This window comes from Bos javanicus, chromosome X (assembly GCF_032452875.1).
Source record: "Bos javanicus breed banteng chromosome X, ARS-OSU_banteng_1.0, whole genome shotgun sequence".
Taxonomy (NCBI): domain Eukaryota; kingdom Metazoa; phylum Chordata; class Mammalia; order Artiodactyla; family Bovidae; genus Bos; species Bos javanicus.
The window spans coordinates 133,698,539-133,719,957 of NC_083897.1; the positions used below are offsets into that span (position 1 = coordinate 133,698,539).

General features: G+C 40.1%; 1 protein-coding gene across 6 annotated transcripts in view; it reads left to right on the plus strand.

Annotated features, from left to right (window-relative positions):
* The window catches only part of CTPS2 (CTP synthase 2), a 113,332-nt gene extending 94,621 nt beyond the window's left edge, over positions 1 to 18,711 (plus strand). For all 6 annotated transcript variants that reach the window (XM_061408071.1, XM_061408069.1, XM_061408074.1 and 3 more), the window contains 3 exons: positions 2,800 to 2,944; positions 17,046 to 17,156; positions 18,485 to 18,711. In XM_061408071.1, coding sequence (XP_061264055.1) covers positions 2,800 to 2,944; positions 17,046 to 17,115 — 215 coding nt within the window. In that variant the 3' untranslated portion in view covers positions 17,116 to 17,156; positions 18,485 to 18,711. The remainder of the gene's footprint in view (positions 1 to 2,799; positions 2,945 to 17,045; positions 17,157 to 18,484) is intronic.
* The last annotated feature ends 2,708 nt before the right edge of the window (positions 18,712 to 21,419 follow it).

The window sequence follows — 21,419 nt, forward strand, 5'->3', positions numbered from 1 at the left end:
CAATTTGATCTCTGATTCCTCTGCCTTTTCTAAACCCAGCTTGTACATCTGGAAGTTCTCAGTTCATGTACTGCTAAAGCCTAGCTTGAAAGATTTTGAGCATAACTTTACTAGCATGTGAAATGAGCACAATTGTACTGTAGTTTGAACATTCTTTGGCTTTGCCTTTCTTTGGAATTGGAAAGGAAACTGACCATTTCCAGTCTGGTGGCCACTGCTGAGTTTTCCAAATTTGCTGGCATACTGAGTGCAGCACTTAAACAGCATCATCTTTTAGGATTTGAAATAGCTCAGCTGGAATTCCATCACCTCCACTAGCTTTGTTCATAGTGATGCTTCCTAAGGCCCACTTGACTTCGGACTCTAGAATGTCTGGCTCTAGGTGAATGATCACACCATCGTGGTTATCTGAGTCATTAACATCTTTGTACAGTTTTTCTGTGTATTCTTGCCATTTCTTTTTAATTTATTTTTTTTAATTTATTTATTTTTTAATTGAAGGTGAAATGCTTTACAGAATTTTGTTGTTTTCTGTCAAACATCAACAAGAATCAGCCATAGATGTCCCTTCCCTCTTGAACCTCCCTCCCGTCTCTCTCCCCATCCCACCCCTCTAGGTTGATACAGAGCCCCTGTTTGAGTTCCCTGAGACATACAGTAAATTCCCATTGGCTATCTGTTTTACATATGGTAATGTAAGCTTCCATGTTACTCTCTCCATACATTTCACCCTCTCCTCCCCTCTCCCTGTGTCCATAAGTCTGTTCTCTGTGTCTGTTTCTCCATTCAGTTCAGTTCAGTTCAGTCACTCAGTCATGTCCGACTTTTTGCAACCCCATGAGCCGCAGCACACCAGGCCTCCCTGTCCATCACCAACTCCCGGAGTCCACCCAAACCCATGTCCATTGAGTCGGTGATGCCATCCAGCCATCTCATCCTCTGTCATTCCCTTCTCCTCCTGCCCTCAATCTTTCCCAGCATAAGGGTCTTTTCAAATGAGTCAGTTCTTTGCATCAGGTGGCCAAAGTATTGGAATTTCAGCTTCAGCATCAGTCCTTCCAATGAATATTCAGGACTGATCTCCTTTAGGATGGACTGGTTGGATCTCCTTGCTGTCCAAGGGACTCTCAAGAGTCTTCTCCAACACCACTGTTCAAAAGCATCAGTTCTTCGGTGCTCAGCTTTCTTTATAGTCTAACTCTCACATCCATGCATGTCATCTGAATTAAATTCGCCTATTCCCATCCATTTTAGTTCATGGATTCCTAAGATGTCGATATTCATTCTTGCCATCTCCTACTTGACCATGTCCAATTTACCTTGATTCATGGACCTAACATCCCAGGTTCTTATGCAATATTGTTCCTTACAGCATCATAGTTTACTTTCACCACCAGATACATCCACAACTGAGCATTGTTTCTGCTTTGGCCCAACCACTTCATTCTTTCTGGAGCTACTAGTAATTGCCCTCCACTCTTCCCTAGTAGCATATTGGACATCTTCTGACCTGGGGCGGGTGCCGTCTTGAGGTGTCATATCTTTTTACTTTTTCATACTATTCATGGGCTTATTGTGGCAAGAATACTGGAGTGGTTTGCCATTTCCTTCTCCAGTGGACCACATTTTATCAGAAGTCTTGACTATGACCTGTCCATCTTAGGTGGCCCTACAGGGCATGGCTCATAGCTTCATTGAGTTAGGCAAGCCCCTTTGCCACGACAAGGCTGTGATTCATGAAGGGGAAGATAAATTGACATAGCTGAAATATGAGTGCCTGATCAGCTTCCTGGTGCTGTCTGTGATTAATATCCAGCCCAGAGCTGTGACTAGAAAAGCAGTTATACCTGCTTCTTTCCCAGGGGACCCATCCCTTGGGAAAGGAGAACTTGTAGGAAATGACCTGAACCATCTGAAAGTGACTTACAGTTAGCCTGACGAATGAGGATATCAGGCTGTTGAGGGAGGGGACCTTTCCCCTCTACCCTCTTGAGTTCTTGTGACTGGACTAATAATAAAATTGATGCAAGACAGATAAACAGGAGAAAAAGAAAAAATTGTACAAATGGAGGTCTCTTAGAAATGGAACCTAAAAAGTGGAGAAAGTAAGTAGGTTTTGTACTTTTTATACACAGAAACAATAAATATATGAGGAATTAACAGGACAAAGAAACTTAGGTTTTGAGTGCTTAATTAGTGAAGAATCTAAATGAAATTTGAGCTTGGCTAGTAAATTAAAGAAGTCACAAAATGTGTTTATATAGGCTTCTCTGCCCAGATTCCGTGTCTCTAGTGATAAGGATGTCCTTCCACCTCCATATGTTGAGAGTGTACCTTTCCATGAGAGGTTTATTTCCTGCTTTTAGGGAGACTGGGTGGAGTGTGTGTCAAAGTGTCCCTCTTACATCAGCTCAATCTTAAGTAATTTTAATTCAAAATAATCAGTATGTCATTGAGACATACTTTGGGGTAGCCTGCCCTGGACCCCACCCATGGAAATAGAACCATTGCAAGTCTTGGAAGGGCCTAGATAGCAGATCATCTTCCCATTCAAAAACTTTTGTTTAACTTTGCTCGATCTAATACTTTCCACAAATAAAATGCTGAATCTCTTGTTAGTGAGATGTGTTTTACAATTTGAAATTCTACTACCAAGTTGGATCATGAAAATATCTGGCTATGATATAGGTAACAAGTTAAATCTTACCATTTAATGAGTTTTCTTATTTAAACATAAGATTTTAAGGATGGTTGTCAGATTTATCAGCTTCAATTGCATTATAATTATTCTCATTTCAGATCACCCCTATTTTGTTGGTGTCCAGTTCCATCCCGAGTTTTCTTCTAGGCCAATGAAGCCTTCCCCTCCATACCTGGGGCTGTTACTTGCGGCAACTGGGAATCTGAATGCCTATCTCCTACAGGGATGCAAGCTGTCTTCAAGGTAACCAGCTTACTGTGTCCTTAGCAATGACTCAAGGTACAATTATCAACATTGTAGGCTTCTCATAAAATTTAATATCATTGTAGGATTTATTTTTTAAAGTGGAGAGTCACTTTTTCCCCTCTTAATAAGCATACATTTTTCTCTGAATGAAAGTGATTTAATCACATCCACAAGAGTAATATATCAGTTTTCCAAATCATGCTGATGCTGACTATTATTTTACAGATATTTGTCATTTTGGTAGGTGAAAAAAGGGATTTTCTTTTGTTAACTTTCTGAGTAATATATGTACATGAATGTTTTATATGTTTATTGGCTTTTTTGTTTTATTAATACCCTGTTCATATCTTTTGCCCTAATTTTCCTTTTGCTATTATCCTTTTTCTTGATCATTAGTAAGCTCTTTATATATAAAGGACATTAATCCTTTGTTTGATTACACATGCTTTTTCAGAGTGGTTTTGTTTTTAAGTTGTTAATGGTTTTCATTAGTTTTTGTTAGGTTTATTTTAGTTTTTATTTTCACTAAAGAACTTTAAATAAAGACTTTATGTAGTCCTTATTTATGTTTTCTTTAAACGTGGTCAGATCTTTTACTTTGGTGGATTATGTCTTTAGTATCATGCCTAAACTCTTTCCCTGTCAAAAGATTATTATATAATTACCCATTTGTTTTCCACTAGCACTTTTATAGTTTCAGAGGAAAAAAATTTAAAGCATAGTTGATTTACAGTGTTGTGCTGATTTCTGCTGTACACTAAGTGACTCAGTTATACATATATATATATTCTTTTTAAAATATTCTTTTCCATTATGGTTTGTCCCAGGAAATTGGATATAGTTCCCTGTGCTATACATTAGGCCCTTGTTGGTTATCTACTCTAAATGTAATATTTTGTGTCTGCTAATCCCAAACTCCCGGTCTATCCGTCTCCCTTCCCTCCTCGCCCTTGGCAACCATAAGTCCATTCTCTGTGTCTGTGAGTCTGTTTCTGTCTTGGAGATAGGTTCGTTTGTGGCATATTTTAGATTCTATGTATAAGTGGTATCATATTGTGTTTGTGCTTCTCTTTCTGACTTACTTCACTTAGTATGATAACCTCTAGGTCTGCTGCAATCTCCATGTTGCTGCAAATGGCATTCTTTCATTCTTTTTTATGACTGAGTAGTATTCCATTGTATGTATGTACCACATCTTCTTTATCCATTCATCTGTCGATGGACATTTAGGTTGTATCCATATCTTGGCTATTGGGAACAATGCTGCTATGAACACTGGTGTGCAGGTATCTTTTTGAATTATAGCTTTGCCCAGGTATATGCCCAGGAGTGGGATTGCTGGATCATATGGTACTTCTATTCTTAGTTTTCTGAGGAACCTCCAAACTGTTCTCCACAGAGGCTGTACCAATTTACATTTCCACCAACAGTGTAGGAGGGTTCCCTTTCCCCCACACCCTCCCTAGCATTTGTTGTTTGTAGACTTTTTAATGATGGCCATTCTGACTGGTGTGAGGCGATACCTCATTGTAGTTTTGACTTGCATTTCTCTAATAATCGGTGATGTTGAACATCATTTCATGTACCTGTTGACCATCTGTAGGTCTTGTTTGGAGAAATGTCTATCAAGGTCTTCTGTCCGTTTTTCAGTTGGTTTTTGTTGTTGTTGCATGAGCTGTTTGTATATTTTGGAGATTAAGCCCTTGTCTTTCACATCATTTGCAAATATTTTCTCCCATTCTGTAGCTTGTTTTTTCTTTCTTTTTTTAAAAATAATTTCCTTTGCTGTGCAAAAGCTTGTAAGTTTGATTAGGTCCCATTTATTTTTGTTTTTATTTCTATTGCCTTGGGAGACTGATACAGTTTCAGTTTTATAATTTCAATATGTAATATATATGGACTTTATTTTTGGTGTGGTATATGAGGTAGGGATCTCTGTCCCCTTGACACCACTCCACTCTCACCAATTAAGTAATTTAGATTTGTTTCAGGGATTTCTGTTTTGTTCCACTGGTGATTTCATCTCTTTTTTCTGAATCCTTACCACCCTTTTCATTGTGATAGCATTATTGTAAGTTGAGCCCTTATTTACCCTACTCTTATTATTTAATATTTTTAAAAATGTGTTTACCTCTTCTTCTGGAGGACCTGTACAATGATTTTAAAAGTCTAATTTGAATTTAAAAATCCCTCAGGGATTTTTGTTAAAATTCATTAAAATTTAATTTTCATTAAATTTCATTAAAATTCCTTTACAATTTAAATACTAGTTTGGTGAGATTTTACATCTTTACTTCTTCTCATCTAAGAATATCATATGTAATAACTTTAAAAGTGAAAGGAACTGGCCAGAATCATGTGCTTAGGTAGGGGTTACTACCACAATAACTGGATATATCTTGTTTAGAAGTTACCATTGTGGACACTCATTGTAGCAAATGAGTCTTTTGATACTGCGTTTGAGGACTGCCAGGACTGTGGAAATTTCTTAAAGAGATGGGAATACCAGACCATCTTACCTGTCTCCTGAGAAATCTGTATGCAGGTCCAGAAGCAACAGTTAGAACTGGACATGGAACAACAGACTGGTTCAAAATTGGGAAAGGAGTATGTCAGGGCTCTACATTGTCAACCTGCTTATTTAACTTATATGTGGAGTACATCATGCAAAATGCTAGGCTAGATGAATCCCAAGCTGGAATCAAGATGGCCAGGAGAAGTATCAATAACCTCAATATGCAGATGACACCACCCTTATGGCAGAAAGTGAAAAGGAACTAAAGAGCCTCTTGAAGAAGGTGAAAGAGAAGAGTGGAAAAGCTGGCTTAAAACTCAACATTCAGAAAACTAAGATCATGGCATTTGGTCCCATCACTTCATGGCAAATAGATGGGGAAAAATGGAAACAGTGACAGACTTTATTTTCTTGGGCTCCAAAATCACCACAAATGGTGACTGAAGCCATATGAATGGCTTAAAAGATGCTTGCTCCTTGGAAGAAAAGCTATGGCAAATGTAGACAGCATATTAAAAAGCAGAGACTTCACTTTTCCAACAAAGGTCCATATAGTTAAAGCTATGGTTTTTCTAGTAGTCATGTATGGATGTGAGAGTTGGATCATAAAGAAGGCTGAGTGCTGAAGAATTGATGCTTTCAAATTGTAGTGCTAGAGAAGATTCTTGAGAGTTCCTTGGACAGCAAGGAGATGCAACCAGTCAATCCTAAAGAAACTGAATCCTGAATATTCATTGGAAGGACTGATGCTGAAGCCGAAGCTGGACCTCCAATACTTTGGCCACCTGATGTGAAGAGCTGATTCATTGGAAAAGACCTGGATGCTGGGAAAGATTGAGGGCAGGAGGAGAAGGAGGTGACAAGGAATGAAATGGTTGGATGGTATCATCGACTCAATGGACATGAGTTTGAGCAAACTCCAGAAGATAGTGAAGGATAGGGACTCCTGGTGTGCTGCAGTCCATGGGATCGCAAAGAATTGGACATAACTTAGTGACTGAACAAAGGATTATGGCATGGTGTGTCTGTGTGTACTTTGTTACATGAGCCTGCTCTTTGGAGTATTACCTGCTAGGAGAGCCTCACAGTTCCCTAGAATTTCCTTTAACTGTGTGTTCAGATGGGAACAGCTTTACATATTTTGAACATTGGACCTGTTAATGAATTAATGATCACTCCCTGCACTCTTGAACCAGTGCAGTGGTTTTCACACCGTGCCCTGTGGAGCTGGAATCCAGGCTGCTCTGAGGAGTGGCCTGGGGTGGGTGGTTCCAGGTGCTTCCCTGCTTCAGTGAAGCTTCAGCTCCACTTGTCCTGGCTCCCATGGCTTGGTTCTGTATGAGATTGCATATGAAGATGCGTTTCCTGTGCTGTGATGCTGCACAGCTTACACAGCAGATTGGATATTCCAGTGTGGTCCCTGTTGCATATATGCTCTGACCCTTCCCTGCCACTCTGTTTTCTCCGTTGTTTCAGGTGCTCACACGTGAAAGGAGGATGACAGTGGAACAAGTTAGATGGCTGGGAGAAATAACACGTGCATAATTGTTCACATATAACTATATGGTTATTTGCAAGTATCAACTAATATATAAATGACATCTGGTTTGTGTGGCTTGCCCACCTCTGTACTGGCTGGCCTGTCAGTTCCCACCTGGGGGCTGGTAGTCTCTGGGTAAAGTTCACTGGTAGTTTCTAAGAAAAGTAACTGCTTGCTAGCAACTCCTGAGCAAGACACTGTGTCTCTTAACAAGACTCTGATGCTGAGATTGTAATCACAGCTGACTAGCAGGCTTCCACGGTGATCAGAGAATTCCTGTGTATCAGCCACCAATTGTTAAGAGAAGCCAGCATCTTATTTATCTTTGTCTCTCTTGCTCCCCAATATGCAGTGGTTGTTTACTCCCATTACAGTACTAAATGTAGGGGAGGATATATCCCCTACTATACTAAATATACCCCAGGAGGATACAGTCTTGTCTAATCTTGACACCTTGCAGGGGGCTTTCCAACTAAGAATGGTGCCCATGACTTAATCCAGTGGCAGACACTAGGATTCCAGAGGAACCTTGCACTTCAGCTCCTCCCTGCCCAGATCCAGTGTTAGTGAGCATTGAAAAGCAAGTAACTGCTTTGGTAGCCAGGCTCTAATGTGAGCTGAGTTGGGACTGTATTTCTGTCAAACAAGATTACTGTCTGTAATCAATCCTAAACAAATGTGACAAGAAATTTGAACACTAGAATAATGGCTTCCTTTCCCAGAAATTGGCTGATATTATTTAAATGTATGGCATATGTGCCGCCGATGTCTTGAAAAACCCACAATGTAAAAATCCTTGGCTTTGAGCAAATACACCTGGGCTCTAACTTTTGCTTTCTGCCATGTAGAGCACCTTTATGTTTTACTGTGTTTATATTTTACTGCAATAAGAATATTACTTTGGGATCTCGAGCTGGTGAGCTGAACTCTTAGCTACTCTGGTATCTTCTAGAATGGTAGCAGTTATGAAGACCAGGTCCACCTGGTTTTAGACTTGTGGGAGTCTGTTCAAGAGGCATAATGGTTTTAGGATATTATTTTTTTAGGTTTGCATAAGCTACTCAAAAGTACTTGCAAAATCAAACTAAATCGTGCATCGAACCTGGACTGGCGACTCAGCGAGGAAGGAGGAAGGAGGGTTCAGGATGGGGAACATGTGTATACCTGTGGCGGATTCATGTTGATATATGGCAAAACCAATACAATATTGTAAAGTTAAAAAATAAAATAAAATATAAAAAAAATCAAACTAAATCTTGTTTGGAGGATTCTCTAAGACCACCCACACATTTAATGATTGATTAGAAGCAATCTGAATATAGCTGTGGTGCTGGAGAAGACTTTTGTGAGTCCCTTGGACTGCAAGGAGATCCAACCAGTCCATCCTAAAGGAGACCAGTCCTGGGTGTTCATTGGAAGGACTGACACTGAGGCTGAAACTCCAATACTTTGGCCACCTCATGCGAAGAGTTGACTCATTGGAAAAGACCCTGATGCTGGGAGGGATTGGGGGCGGGAGGAGAAGGGGACGACAGAGGATGAGATGGCTGGATGGCATCACCAACTCGATGCACATGAGTTTGAATGAACTCTGGGAGTTGGTGATGGACAGGGAGGCCTGGCGTGCTATGATTCATGGGGTCGCGAAGAGTCAGATACGACTGAGCGACTGAACTGAACTGAACTGAATATAGTTGTAGTCATGGCTAAAATTCATTTCAGTGACAGAATAAGCATACACAGCTTGCTCAGGCAGGGAAAGAGGTGTAAGTAGAGCCTGGAGAAATCTATCTGCAGCTTTCCTATGCTCTCTCCCTCCCGTGAGAGGTCACACAGAGCTCACCCTCCCTCCAGCAGTACAAATGCAGTGTGTGATGTTTACACCCAGAGAAGCCCATTTGACACTCAGGCTTTAGAGTTTCTATAGGAGGCTGGTCACATGGACATTCTCTGCCTAGCAACCACCCAGATTCCAGGCTCCCAGGAGGAAAGCAAGTGTTCACCATGATCACATTGCCTGTACAAACAGCCTAGGCCCCCAAAAATGACCTTATCAGTTAGTAATGGAGAAAATATTTTGAAAGCCAAGTTCCCCAGCAACAGGCCCTTCTAAAGATGTCAGCCTCAAGCCTATTGTGTTAACTCTTTTGCACAAGTCCAGTAAACCATTTTTAGAATAAAGAACTCCAATGGGAAATTATGGTCCATTAAATAAATCATTGTAATTATTTGCTGATATCTCTCTCCTAGTGTCTAAGTATAATTTGTCCCATGTTTAAACAGTAACCACAAATCTGCATGGTTTTGCTGGTATATGATGTAATGGAATGAGACTGCTTCATGTAATTGTAATAAAAAATTGTAGGAGATTTATATGAAATAGAATATCCAAAGATTCTTATAATTGTGAGTTCTTCAGTATGTAGAAACAAAGCACATGATTTATGTCCAGAATTCCACTTTTTTAAAAAAATTGAAGTATAGTTGATTTACAATGTTGTGTTAGTTTCAGTTTCTGGTGTATAGCAAAATGGTTCAGTTTTATATATATCTTCTTTTCTATTATGGTTTATTAAAGCATATTGAATATAGTTCCCTGTGCTATACAGTAGGTCCTTGCAGCTTCAGAATTCCATTTTTAAGCAACTGGAAAGAGAAGAGGGATAAGAGTCTAAAGTCATAGGTTGTTTCTCAGCCTGTGTGTCTCTGGGGCTGCCCTACAAGGCCCTGAGGTGCAGTCACTCCACACTGAGGTCAGGAATGACTTCCAGTTTTGGTGATGCTGGCATTTATCATGCTCCTCTGTCAGGTCAGAGTAAAACTCTCTTGCTTAGATAGTGCTTGTTCTGTGTCAGAAAGCAAGAACCGAGATGGATGGAGTTCAGTTCACAGAAATGGAGCTGTTTGGGAAAACAAGTTTTTAAAATATAAAAGCAGAATCTTAAGACATGTGAGCAGCATTTTATTCTAGGTTTTAGGATCTTAAATTCCATGTCTCCACCCAACACAATCTATCTCTTGTGCAGAAAAATCGTCTATTTGAGTTGAAACGGAAGGCAGGCCAGTATAGAAATGGGAGGAGAGTTGACTCCGTGGTGCACTGTATTTGCTTGATTGTTTCAGACCAAACTCAAGAGTTGAAACTACTTTCTAATCAGAGGGTCTTAAAGGAAGCACAGAGGTGCAGTCACTGCTTTCTATTTCCTGATTCTTTGTGGGCTCCTCTTCACGTTTCTCTTTGAATCTCTGCAGTCAGGGAGCGAAGGCACTCATTTCCTTCACCATTGTCTCTGGTTTCTGTCCTGTGACTACTGGGCTTTTCCTTTGAAGTGATATGCTGTCTTCAAGCCTGGGAAAGCTTTGTTTTCTGTTGACTTTTAGCTGAGGCATTAGAAAAAATTTGGAAAATAGGAAAAAGAATCCATAAACCTGTAAACCTAACTAGGTCACTGTCCTCACTTTTGAGTCTTTCCTTCCAGTCTTTAGCTTATACTCATACATGACTCCTTTCGTGATTGTAATGAGAATAGTGAGTGTGTGTGTGTATTTTTCTCAATTCTTTTTTTTTAATTCTCTTATTCTTTCAAGCCTATAGAAAAGATGAAGGAGTAGTACAGTGAATACTTGTATACCTTTCACTTAGATTCATCAATTGTTGCCTTTTTACCATGTTTGCTTCTCTCTCTTTCTCACTGTATAAACTTATTTCAGAAGCACTTATAAGTTGCAAACATCATAGCACTTCACTCCTAAATACTTTATCATTCATTTCCTAAAATTGAAGACATTGTCTCACATAACTGCAGTATCATGATCACACCTAAGAAAATTAACATTAATTCCATGACATCATTTAATATCCAGTTCATATTAAAATTTCTCCATTTATCCCCAAATGTCTCTTTAGCTTTTTTTGAAATTAAAAAATTTAATCAGTAATGAATTTGAGGTTCATTTGGTTATGTTTCCTAGTTTTTTTAAATCTGGGTAATCACCCTCTCTTTTTCAGTTCTTCATAACAATGACTTTTTTAAAAAAATTAATTAATTTTAATTGGAGGATAATTACTTTACAATATTGTGACTTTTAAAATAAAGAGGCCAGGCCGGTTGTAGCAATGACCAGAATTTGATTCATATTTTGTCTTGATTCGATTCAGGTTAGGCATTTTTGGAAGAATAGTTCATTGGGGATGTCGTGGACTTCATAAGGACACATCAGGAGGCACGTGCGGCGCATAATATTCCCTCTTTAGTCACACAGTGAATGGTGCTGAGTTTAACACCTGATTAAGATAGTGACTGTCTAGAGGTCTCTTGTAAAGAAACATTTTTCTCCATTTTGGTTTCTAAAATACCATCCCCCACTGAAATGAACTAGGGCTCCTGGAAGAAATGGTTGGTTTCAAGTCTGGGACAAGAAAAGTACAGGATGAGGCCAGAAGGTGTTGCTGGACTTAAAGGAAAGAAGAGTTTAAAAACCAAGGGGAAGATTTTGTATAAGGTCAAAGAAGCTAGCTTGAAAGGATTCCTGCTGGCCTCATTTGGACAATTTGAACACCAAAAACAGTAATGACAAAATTGGATTATAACACATTATATGTTTTTAAAATTACAAAATAATACTCAGGAAAAAAAAGGCCAATTTAAAAAATGTAGATGCCACCCCTGATGTAATAACTGAGTCAAAAAGGGATCATAAGTGGATGCCAAAACCATTAGATGAAAGGTTTTGAAAAGTGGGATATTCATATGTTCTCAAAGTATCACCTCAGTTTTTAATTAGAGACGCTTATCTTTTGAACTGAACACCTCATACCCAGTTTTCCAAGTTGCATGATGCTCCTTCTGTTGATGGCTGCACGCTTTAGCATCTACTCAACGCACCACATGTGCTGGAGCTCACACCACCCCAGCCATGGTGCTGGGCACAAGAGAATCAAGGACTAGTCCAATAAGAACACATGCCCTGTCCTGGGGACTTATCGGGTAGCTTAATGCTTCTCTACATTTTGGGGTTGACGGATCACCTTCCAAGAAAGTGATGAAAGCTGTGGACTCACTTCCTGTAAAAGTGCACACACATAGCAACTGGAACATCATTTCCCAGTATTCATATCCCAGAAACCTCCCATCCATCAATATTCTAAGAGTCTCCTCAGATACAGACCCCCAGCTAAGATGGTTTTTATAAAAAGGAGATGGTAATAGTACCCACTTTACAAGGTAGTAACGAAGAGTGCATTTTTTTCCTAAATGGAAAGCACTTAGCACAGTGCCTGGTCTATGGTAGGAAATTAAATGGGAATTGTTATTGTGCTATTATTATTATTATTAATCTCTTGCCTGCTGCAAAGCCTCCTACCTGATCTTCATGCCTCCAGCTTTCCTCTTCTCAGTCCACCTTCTGCTGGCAATCTGGTGGAAGGTAATCTGTAGCCTGTTAGGATGCTGGTTCCCCAAATGGTTACTGATGATGGCCATTAGAGGTAGGCGTGGTCTCTCTGCTGATTAGAGTATACATTTCTCCCTCTAAGGCATCCTTATCCCACTTGGGGTGATTCTTTCTCTTTGGCTAGGAGAGTAAGACACTCCTTTTCTCCTGTGTGAATCTAATGTGCATTTTCCAGCACTGTTTTAAACTTGGAATCACCTTGCTTTTTATTTTAACTTTTGGTCTGCATGGTTGATGTTGCCAGGGACCATTCTTGCCATATAAAGTGCAAATATTTTATTTTTGTGGGGATAGTGTGGACAAACAGAGCAGGTGCTATGGGTTTATTTTCTGGATATGCCACTTCCTGGGTAATTTTTTTTCAAGTCCCCACTCCTAAACCTCAGGATGTTCATCCTTTAGGGTTGCTGTGAAGGACAGTTAAGATGGTGCTTTGTAAACTTTGAACTGATATAAAAATACTATTTTTCCCCCTATGTTACATTTCAAGCAAAAGTGAACTGGAAAAGAAGATTCTTTTTTGCTTTCTTTTTCAACAGCTTTTTCAAACATCTTAAAAACAGCTCCCCTGCTTATTGTTGGATTCCAAAACCGTACCTTGAGACTGTTTCTTGTAAAGTACTGCTGATAAGCACCATTTGAGTATGCCTTCCCTAAGGGATTAAATGTTGCTGAAAAGGTGCTCTTTAATTGATCGTGATTCACTGCCTGCTGATGATGCAGTGTCAGCCAGGGATGGAGTTAATACTGATATAGACTACTGTGCTTTTAATGTCCTGCCAGGGTTGTGTTCTACCATTTACTATTCAATGCAAGACTCATTCAAAACATACTAAGTTATTCATTCCATTGCTCTTATATTTTATGGCTTCCAGGGGCTCTTTGAGAAGGAAGTAAGTATAGTGATAACAACGCTTTGGGGAAAACTGTGTGCATGGCAACCTGTTTTAAAACATGCTTTCTCCACATGAAATGGATTTTGATATAAAGTATTATAGGAATTTATGCATGCTGGGGATCTTAAGAATGCTATTAGAATTTTTTAATTCCAACTACCTCTTTGTGTTAACGAATAAGAAATGGCTTAACAGCTGCCTCAGGGTAGCACAGAAGGCGGACTGTGTGAGGCGGTACTCTGCCGTTGCCCTGGTGCCTTGGAATGTGTGTTTTATTCTTTTAGGACTTGACTAGGAACCAGGAGTCTTTGACAAACAAACTTGACTATGACAAGCCTTTCGTTTGTCAAAGAACCACATGTAGACCGTGGCAATCAAGTTTTGTAAGTTGAGCCAGTGTTGAAGGATGGCAAGTCCTGTGTGTTGCCGCTGGTGATTTTGATTTTGTCTTGGAAATAGTACAGTAAACAGCTTTTTAAAAAAGAGTACTTCCATTATTTGGAGGGTACTTGCATGCATGAAGGAGATTTGCTGTGATTTTGACTGTATATAGTCAGACCTTACAAAAACCTTTCTTAGTGAGTGACAAGGGGAACCATCGCATGGAGATTATGGTTTGTTTTTGCTAAAATCATTATTCATTTGTTCTAAATCAGTGCTATCCAAAAGAACTTTTTTGCAGTGGTGAAAATGTTCTATAATCTGCACTGTCCTTATGATTATGTCAATTTTATCTTAGCTCTATTTTAATTCTAGCATTGGCAAAGTTTTTCTATATTTGTGTGCTAAGTTGCTTCAGTCATGTCCAACTCTTTGTGACCCTATGGACTGTAGTCTGCCAGGCTCCTGTGTCCATGGGATTCTCCAGGCAAGAATATGGAGTGGGTTGCCATGCTCTCGTCCAGGGGATCTTCCTGACCCAGGGATTGAACCCATGTCTCTTATGTCTCCTGTGTTGCAAGCAGATTCTTTACCACTGAGCCACTGGGGAAGCCCGATATATATATATATATATATATATATATATATATATATATACACATATACATACATACATATATATGTATATGTTTCTTATATTAAACATAGAAGTGTAATATTTGAAACTAGGAGTAAAGAATGCTTTTACCTTAAAAAGAAAATCTGCACTGTCCAGTATCACAGTCACCAACCACACATGCCTGTTGAGCACTTGAAGTATGGCTCAGTGTATACACATGAGGAATGGAATTTTAAATTTTATTTGGTTGTAGTTGATTTAAATTCAGATAGCTACTGTGGCTTGCGGCTGCCATATTGGACAGTGCAGGTTTAAAACTGTTTGCTCCTCAAATGTAACAAGACTCACAGGAACAGTTCCGTATTCTGTGGCCTTTCAAAAATTTTAACATGTAAGAGCCTAATACCTAATAACTCTCCCCACTGAGAAGTGTGTGTGTGTGTACAGAGATTATTTAAAGAGATACGTTAGTCTTAAGATAGAGCTGAGATGTCTTGAACTAAGTGAAAATATCCCCAGAGAAGTATATCTTATGACTTAAGTCTACTCTGAAACAAAAACGAACCCCTAAGTCTTACATGGCACAGATTTTATTACATTTGCAGGAGCTGTTGCTGTTCTGCATGCAGAATTGTGTTTCTAGTACTTGTGTTTTGCTGGCACATGACTTGCCATAAAATCAGCATGCTTAGCAGCATTGCTTATTTTGAGAATTCTGTTCTTGAGTGTTGTGGTTTATTTGGTCGTTCTATCTCCACCCCTAAACACATATGAAAAAACGAGTGAACCCGGTCATTTGCCTTGGAGCTTCCCTTTGTTAGGCTTGCCCTGTGCCATAGTGATGCATTGGCAGAGTTTAGGGCTGATAGCCAGCAGACAGGAAATGAGAGCCATTAGATTAGACCCACCCAAGTCCACTTGCTAAAGTGGGTAGGGAATTACTCTTGGTACAGGAAAACCATGCACTTGGCAGTTTTCACTGCTTCTTTGTATTTCCATGACTTTTTGAGAAATATCATGTTATAAACACATAACCCTCATAACCACAACGGCTTGTATTTTTATGTAGTTTCAGAGTGCATTTGTGCAGTCTCTTTTGGCCCTCATAACATTTTGGGGAGGTGTTATAGGTATCCTTACTAATTTTTTCTGGACTCTCAAGGGGTCAAGTGACCAGTCTGAAGGTACATAGCTAATAACTAGTTCAACCAAGACAGTGAGGGGTAAGATGTGGGCCTACCCCACTCTGTCCCGAGTTCAGCAGCAGGGAAGGAAGCTTGAACTACTTGAGAAAATGGAGTTCCTTTGGCCCTTTGGACCTTCTCACTTGTGGCATCAGGGTACACACCTCATGGGCCCGCTGTACCGCACAGCTGAGACTTGAACTTGTGGCCTGGGTTAGCATGATATGGGGATTGTGGCCCCACCTCGAACAAGCTGTGTGCCTGGTGAGTCACTTGAACATCCTTGACCTTCATTTCTTCTCACATAGGAAGTTGAGTGCATCTTCCAAATCCCCTTTTGTTGCAGAGAACCAGAAGGGACTCTATGTTTGTATAGTGAGAGTGCATGGATAAGGATATATCAACTTTTCTCGGTTCTTTTTTTGAAAAAATATTCTTTGGTTATTATGTGTTTTCTTTATTGAAAACCCTTTGATAACAGTAGAAGTGGTTTTCCTGAATTAAAATCTAACTAGGAGATATTTTCTACTTGATTGTTCATCTAACAAATCTTGTCTTTTCTGCCATTCTTAAGCTTTTTCTTTGTCTTCACCATGCTGTAGCCCCACCCTCCCCCTTTCAGTATTTTGTCCAGAAGTCAGGGAGGAGAGTGAAGTTGTCTGTTATGATTTTGTTTATGTATTTATTGATATTTACTCAATATTTTTAGCGTAAATCTTTGTTTTCTAGCCTGTCAGCATAGGATTTCTCCAATTGCTTCCTCTCCTCTCTTTTAAAAAAAGTGAATTTTGGACTCTTATGGAATTCAAACTTCTGCTGCTATAAGTCAGCAAAACCTTGGCCAAGGCTAGGAGTAGCTCAGGCATAAAACACTTAGGTCCTGGCAAAGCCATCTTCATAGATCAGTAGAGCTTTGAGGGGTTGATCAGCCTGCTGATTTACTTGGAACCAAGCAAAAGGAACCCCAAAGTGAGACTGGCTTCAAGTCAAAGTACAATTGTAGGCCTATCTCGTGGAGAAGCTTTATTTCTACAGAAACCCAAGATGGCGGCATCTATGTCAAGACGGAATACTACATGTAACTCGACGTAGTTGGAGCAACACATAAAGTTTCTAATTTGAAAACAGCAAAATTGTACAAATCATTTCTCAAACGCTTGGACCTATGAGAATGCTTATTGAAATGGAAAACTTCCATGCTGTTGGCCTATATTAGTGGTCTTCAGAAGGTTATACATTTCAGTCTAAACTGAAATGCTTTTATAAATTTTCTAAATAAAGTACTTCCAATTTAAAAAAAAGCAAGTGATCAATTCCTCTGACAAAAGAAGGAGACCATTGGTTATGGTTGAATTAATGTCTTCCTGGAGTGACTAAGAAGTAGTAGTAGAATATTCCTTAGTATTTTCTCTGAGTGGGGGGTAATTATGGAAAGTGTTTGGGATCATAAATAGAGTAATTATGCAAAATTTTTTACATTTTGCTGAATCAGTTCATCTTTTGCTCTAGTGACAGATACAGTGATGCCAGTGATGACAGCTTTTCAGAGCCAAGGTTAGCTGAGTTGGAAATCAGCTGAAACTGACCCATGACTTGGAATCACCAGGACAACCTGAGAGGGTGAGATGGAACCTTGAAGTTCTTGTTTGTTTTATAGACAAGCTGTCATCTTGGTGCAGAAGGGAGCATCACAGGACTCATCTCACAGGATCCCGGGATGCTCCTGTTTGACTGGCATAGTGAGCAGAACAAACTTGACAGCTGATTATGCTTCTGGTAATCTGGAACACCCCTGAGAAAGCTAGCAGTTAGGAATGTGCACGAGGCCAGGAATAAGTATATCTGAGCACCTATAAATGGATACATGGAGGCTGTGGTGGTTAGAGCTGTAAGAGTGTAGCTGAGGGGTCAGAAAACTTGTACTGTAAAGGGCCAGACAGAAACTGTTTTCAGCTTTTCAGGCCCTACAGTGCATTGGAGATGGAGAGCAGGCTTGAACGTCTACACACAAATAGGCAGGGCTGTGTCCCAATAAAATTTTTATTTCCAAACACAGTGTGTTGACCCGTGATCTAGGTCACTCATGAAAAAGCAGATTTCCTTGAATTTGTAGAAAATAAAATAGTGTTTTCTTTCTTTGTAGGGAGATGTCAGAGACTGGCTTGGCTTCCAAGGGCAGCTTGTATCCCTCACAGCTCCTGGAGGTTTTATTAGAGAAGGTAGCAGCCTGGCTGGCTTTATTCCATTCACACTCACAGGCTGATGCTGCTTGGACATCCCTAGGGGTAGGACAGGTCTTAAATTGTTCCTGCTCTTTAGTAGTTCAGTTCAGTTCAGTCACTCAGTCATGTCCAACTCTTAGTGACCCCATGGACTGCAGCACGCCAGGCCTCCCTGTCCATCACCAACTCCTAGCACTTGCTCAAACTCATGTCCGTCGAGTCGGTGATGCCGTCCAACCATCTCATCCTCTGTCATCCCCTTCTCCTCCCGCCTTCAATCTTTCCCAGCATCAGGGTCTTTTCCAGTCAGTCAGTTCTTCGCATCAGGTTGCCAAAGTATTAGAGTTTCAGCTTCAGCATCAGTCCTTTTAATGAATATTCAGGACTGATTTCCTTTAGGATGGACTGGTTTGATCTCCTTGAAGTCCAAGGAACTCTCAAGAGTCTTTTCCAGCACCACAGCTCTTTAGTAGGGACAGCAGCTTTTGGAAAATTTGTACAGAGTCAGTCGCTCCAGTATGATTTCTCTTCTTATTTCACTTAGGGGCAGAACATTGCTGTTCACCAGGGAAGGCACATCCAGGTTTGTTTAGGTTTGCCTCAAACATGAAGCCTTTCAGAAGCAAACCAAAATGATGCAAAGATTAGTTGGAGGTACTTTAAAGACTTACATTATTCAGCTTCTGATGTGGCTAATATTTATATTCTTTTTTTTTTTTTTTTAAGGCTCTGAAGTAACTGAAGCCAAGATGAAGGAACTATCTGATGAAATCACCACACTTGTAGAATCACTCTGTTCTCCACCAAACATGGGATGTTCAGCCTCAAGGGGAATCTAATAATATGTACTTCAATAAACCAGAATCAAAAGGGTGGTTTTCTTCTTCCTCCAGAGGCAACCTTTGGTTCTTGCAAATTTCTTCAGCTGATTAAACATTTCCCAACCATCTCAATGGACAGAAAGTGTTATGGTGTTTTGTCTGGCATATGGTGACGTCCAGATGGTAAGCAAGGATCTAGGTAACTGAGGCTTCTCCAGGCTATATGGGAAGGCTGGCAGGGCACAGCCAGTGACTAGTTTTGAGTCAAAAATGAGTCTTTCTGTTACCTGGAATTCAGCCACAGATTTACATGTGGCCCAAGCTTATCTCAATTTCTCACTGTTTATTTCTACTAAAAAGTGAAATGAAACAGGTCCAAGACTAGGGTTGGTAAGTAAGGCCCTGGCCTCAGGCATTGAATTTAAGGGAGCATAAAAAAAATCAGGAGTCAAAATCAGTAACACACACACACACACACACACATATACACATATACACACACACATATTTATTGAGCTGAAATTCACATAACATAAAATTAACCATTTCAAAGTGAACAATGCAATAGCATTAGGTGCATTCACAGTATTGTGCAACCACCACCTTTATCTGATTCCAAAACATTTCCATTCCTCCAAAATAAATCCCCACACCCATTAGCAGTCACTGTCCATTCCTCCCTCCCAGCCCTCCGCAACTCCTTTCTATTTCTGTGGATTTGCCTGTTCTGGATATTTCATATTAGTGGAATCATACAATATGTGGCCTTTTGTGTCTGGCCTCTTTCACTGAGCTTGATGTTTTTAAAGTTCATCCACAATGTAGCCTATGTCAGTTCTTCTTTCCTTTTTAAGGCTGAATAGAATTTCCTGGTATGGATTAGAGTACAATTTGTTTATCCATTCATCCATTGATGGGCATTTGGGTTGTTTCTACCTTTTGTCTTTTGTGATAGTGCTTCTGTAGACAGTCATGTGTAAATAATTGCATTTGTTGTTTTTGCCACACTGTGAGGTTTGTGGGATCGTAGTTCCCTGACTAGGGATCCAACCCAGGTCCTCGGCAGTGAGCGCACAGAGTCCTACTGTGCACAGAGTCCACTGGACCACCATGGAAGTTCTGTAAATAATTGAATATCTGTTTTTTTTTTTTTTTTTAAAAGCTCTTTTGGTAAACAGTTATACCTAGGAGTGGAATTACATATGGTAATTCTATTTGACTTTTGGAGGAAGCATCAGTAGTATTTTAATGTAAGAATTTTTAAAAACCAAAACTCATTTTAAAAAATTCACAAAGAGCAAAATACCAGATTTTAAAATAGATAGGATGTAGCCCCGCATCTCCCTCACCTGCCCCAGTCTCTGGCCAGCTGTACAACATTCTTATCCAGTATGCTTTCTGATTTCCCTGTTGAATGTGCTTGCGATGACTTAGTTGTTGCTTACATTTGAGCCTTCTGAAACTAATATAAATATTTTAACTGCTCACTTGATTTTTTTTGTGGTTGTCTTTGGCCTTTAACTTTTTTCTCTTAATGCTGTAAAACATTATTTTATGAACTGCTACAGAAGATTCATCTACCAAACATGCAGAAATGAAATGAATACTTCTGGTAAACAAAAATATTAAAGAGCTTTAGGGTGCCACTTGTGAAAATTACAGCTTGAAGATCACAAGAGGCTCCAAATGAAAAGCCCACACAGAAGGTTAAAAGCTGGAATAGGCCTCCTAGAGAGAGGTACGTAAGCACCAAGGGGATTCTTGAACAGCTCAAGGGGTAGTCTGGCTTCAGTGGGAGTTTACAATTGTAATGATTATGACTTCTAAAATAACTTATAATACAGTGCTTACGCTTTGGGCTAATGATGCATGTAAATAGGACCGGAAGGAAGGGCACTTAAAAACAACAAACCAGTCTCTTTGTTGTTGCTACAGGAGATTTTCTCTTTTGGAGACAGCCATTGAACTTGGAATCCAGCGAAGCGCAGAAAGGTGGTAGCATGCCTGCTTAGGATAGTGGAGCAGCCGTGGCCGTGAACACGTAGGAAGGTATTATAACTCACTCATTTGGCAAATATATCTTGAGTCCCCAGGATGAGTAACACCTGGTATAGGCGCTGGGGGAAGTGAGGGGAAGCAGAATCTGCCCCCCACGTATGTCTCTTTGGCAAAAGGATTATTTTAGGCTGGTTTTAAAGAAACAGCAGACAAGGAAAAGCTTTGAAAACTGAATAGAAGTTGCCCTTTTTAAGAGACATTTACATTTATAAGGGAAACCTCCATGACTCTAAATCTCCGGAACCTCTTCTCAGTGGAGAAGGCAGTGACTTCAATCTGCATAACAACCTCACCCTGGATTCCTGGGCTTTGCCTGGTCACCTCCCTTAAGTGGCCTCCACCACAACATCTTTTCTCTTTAGCTGGAGATGCTAGCAAAGGTGATGGCTTGGGCTGTTTAGAAGTTACTCAGTTTTCCTGGGTCTCTTCCATGTCTACAGCAGATATACTGCTGCTACTGCTAAGTCACTTCAGTCGTGTCCGACTCTGTGTGACCCCATAGACAGCAGCCCACCAGGCTCCCCTGTCCCTGAGATTCTCCAGGCAAGAACACTGGAGTGGGTTGCCATTTCCTTCTCCAATGCATGAAAGTGAAAGTGAAGACGCTCAGTCATATCTGACTTTGAGTGACCCCATGGACTGCAGCCTACCAGGCTCCTCCGTCCATGAGATTCTCCAGGCAAAAGTACTGGAGTGGGGTGCCATTGCCTTCTCCGACAGCAGGTATATATGCTATTAAACTGAAACGAAGCAGGGCCCTCCTGGATACCAAAGACTTTCCA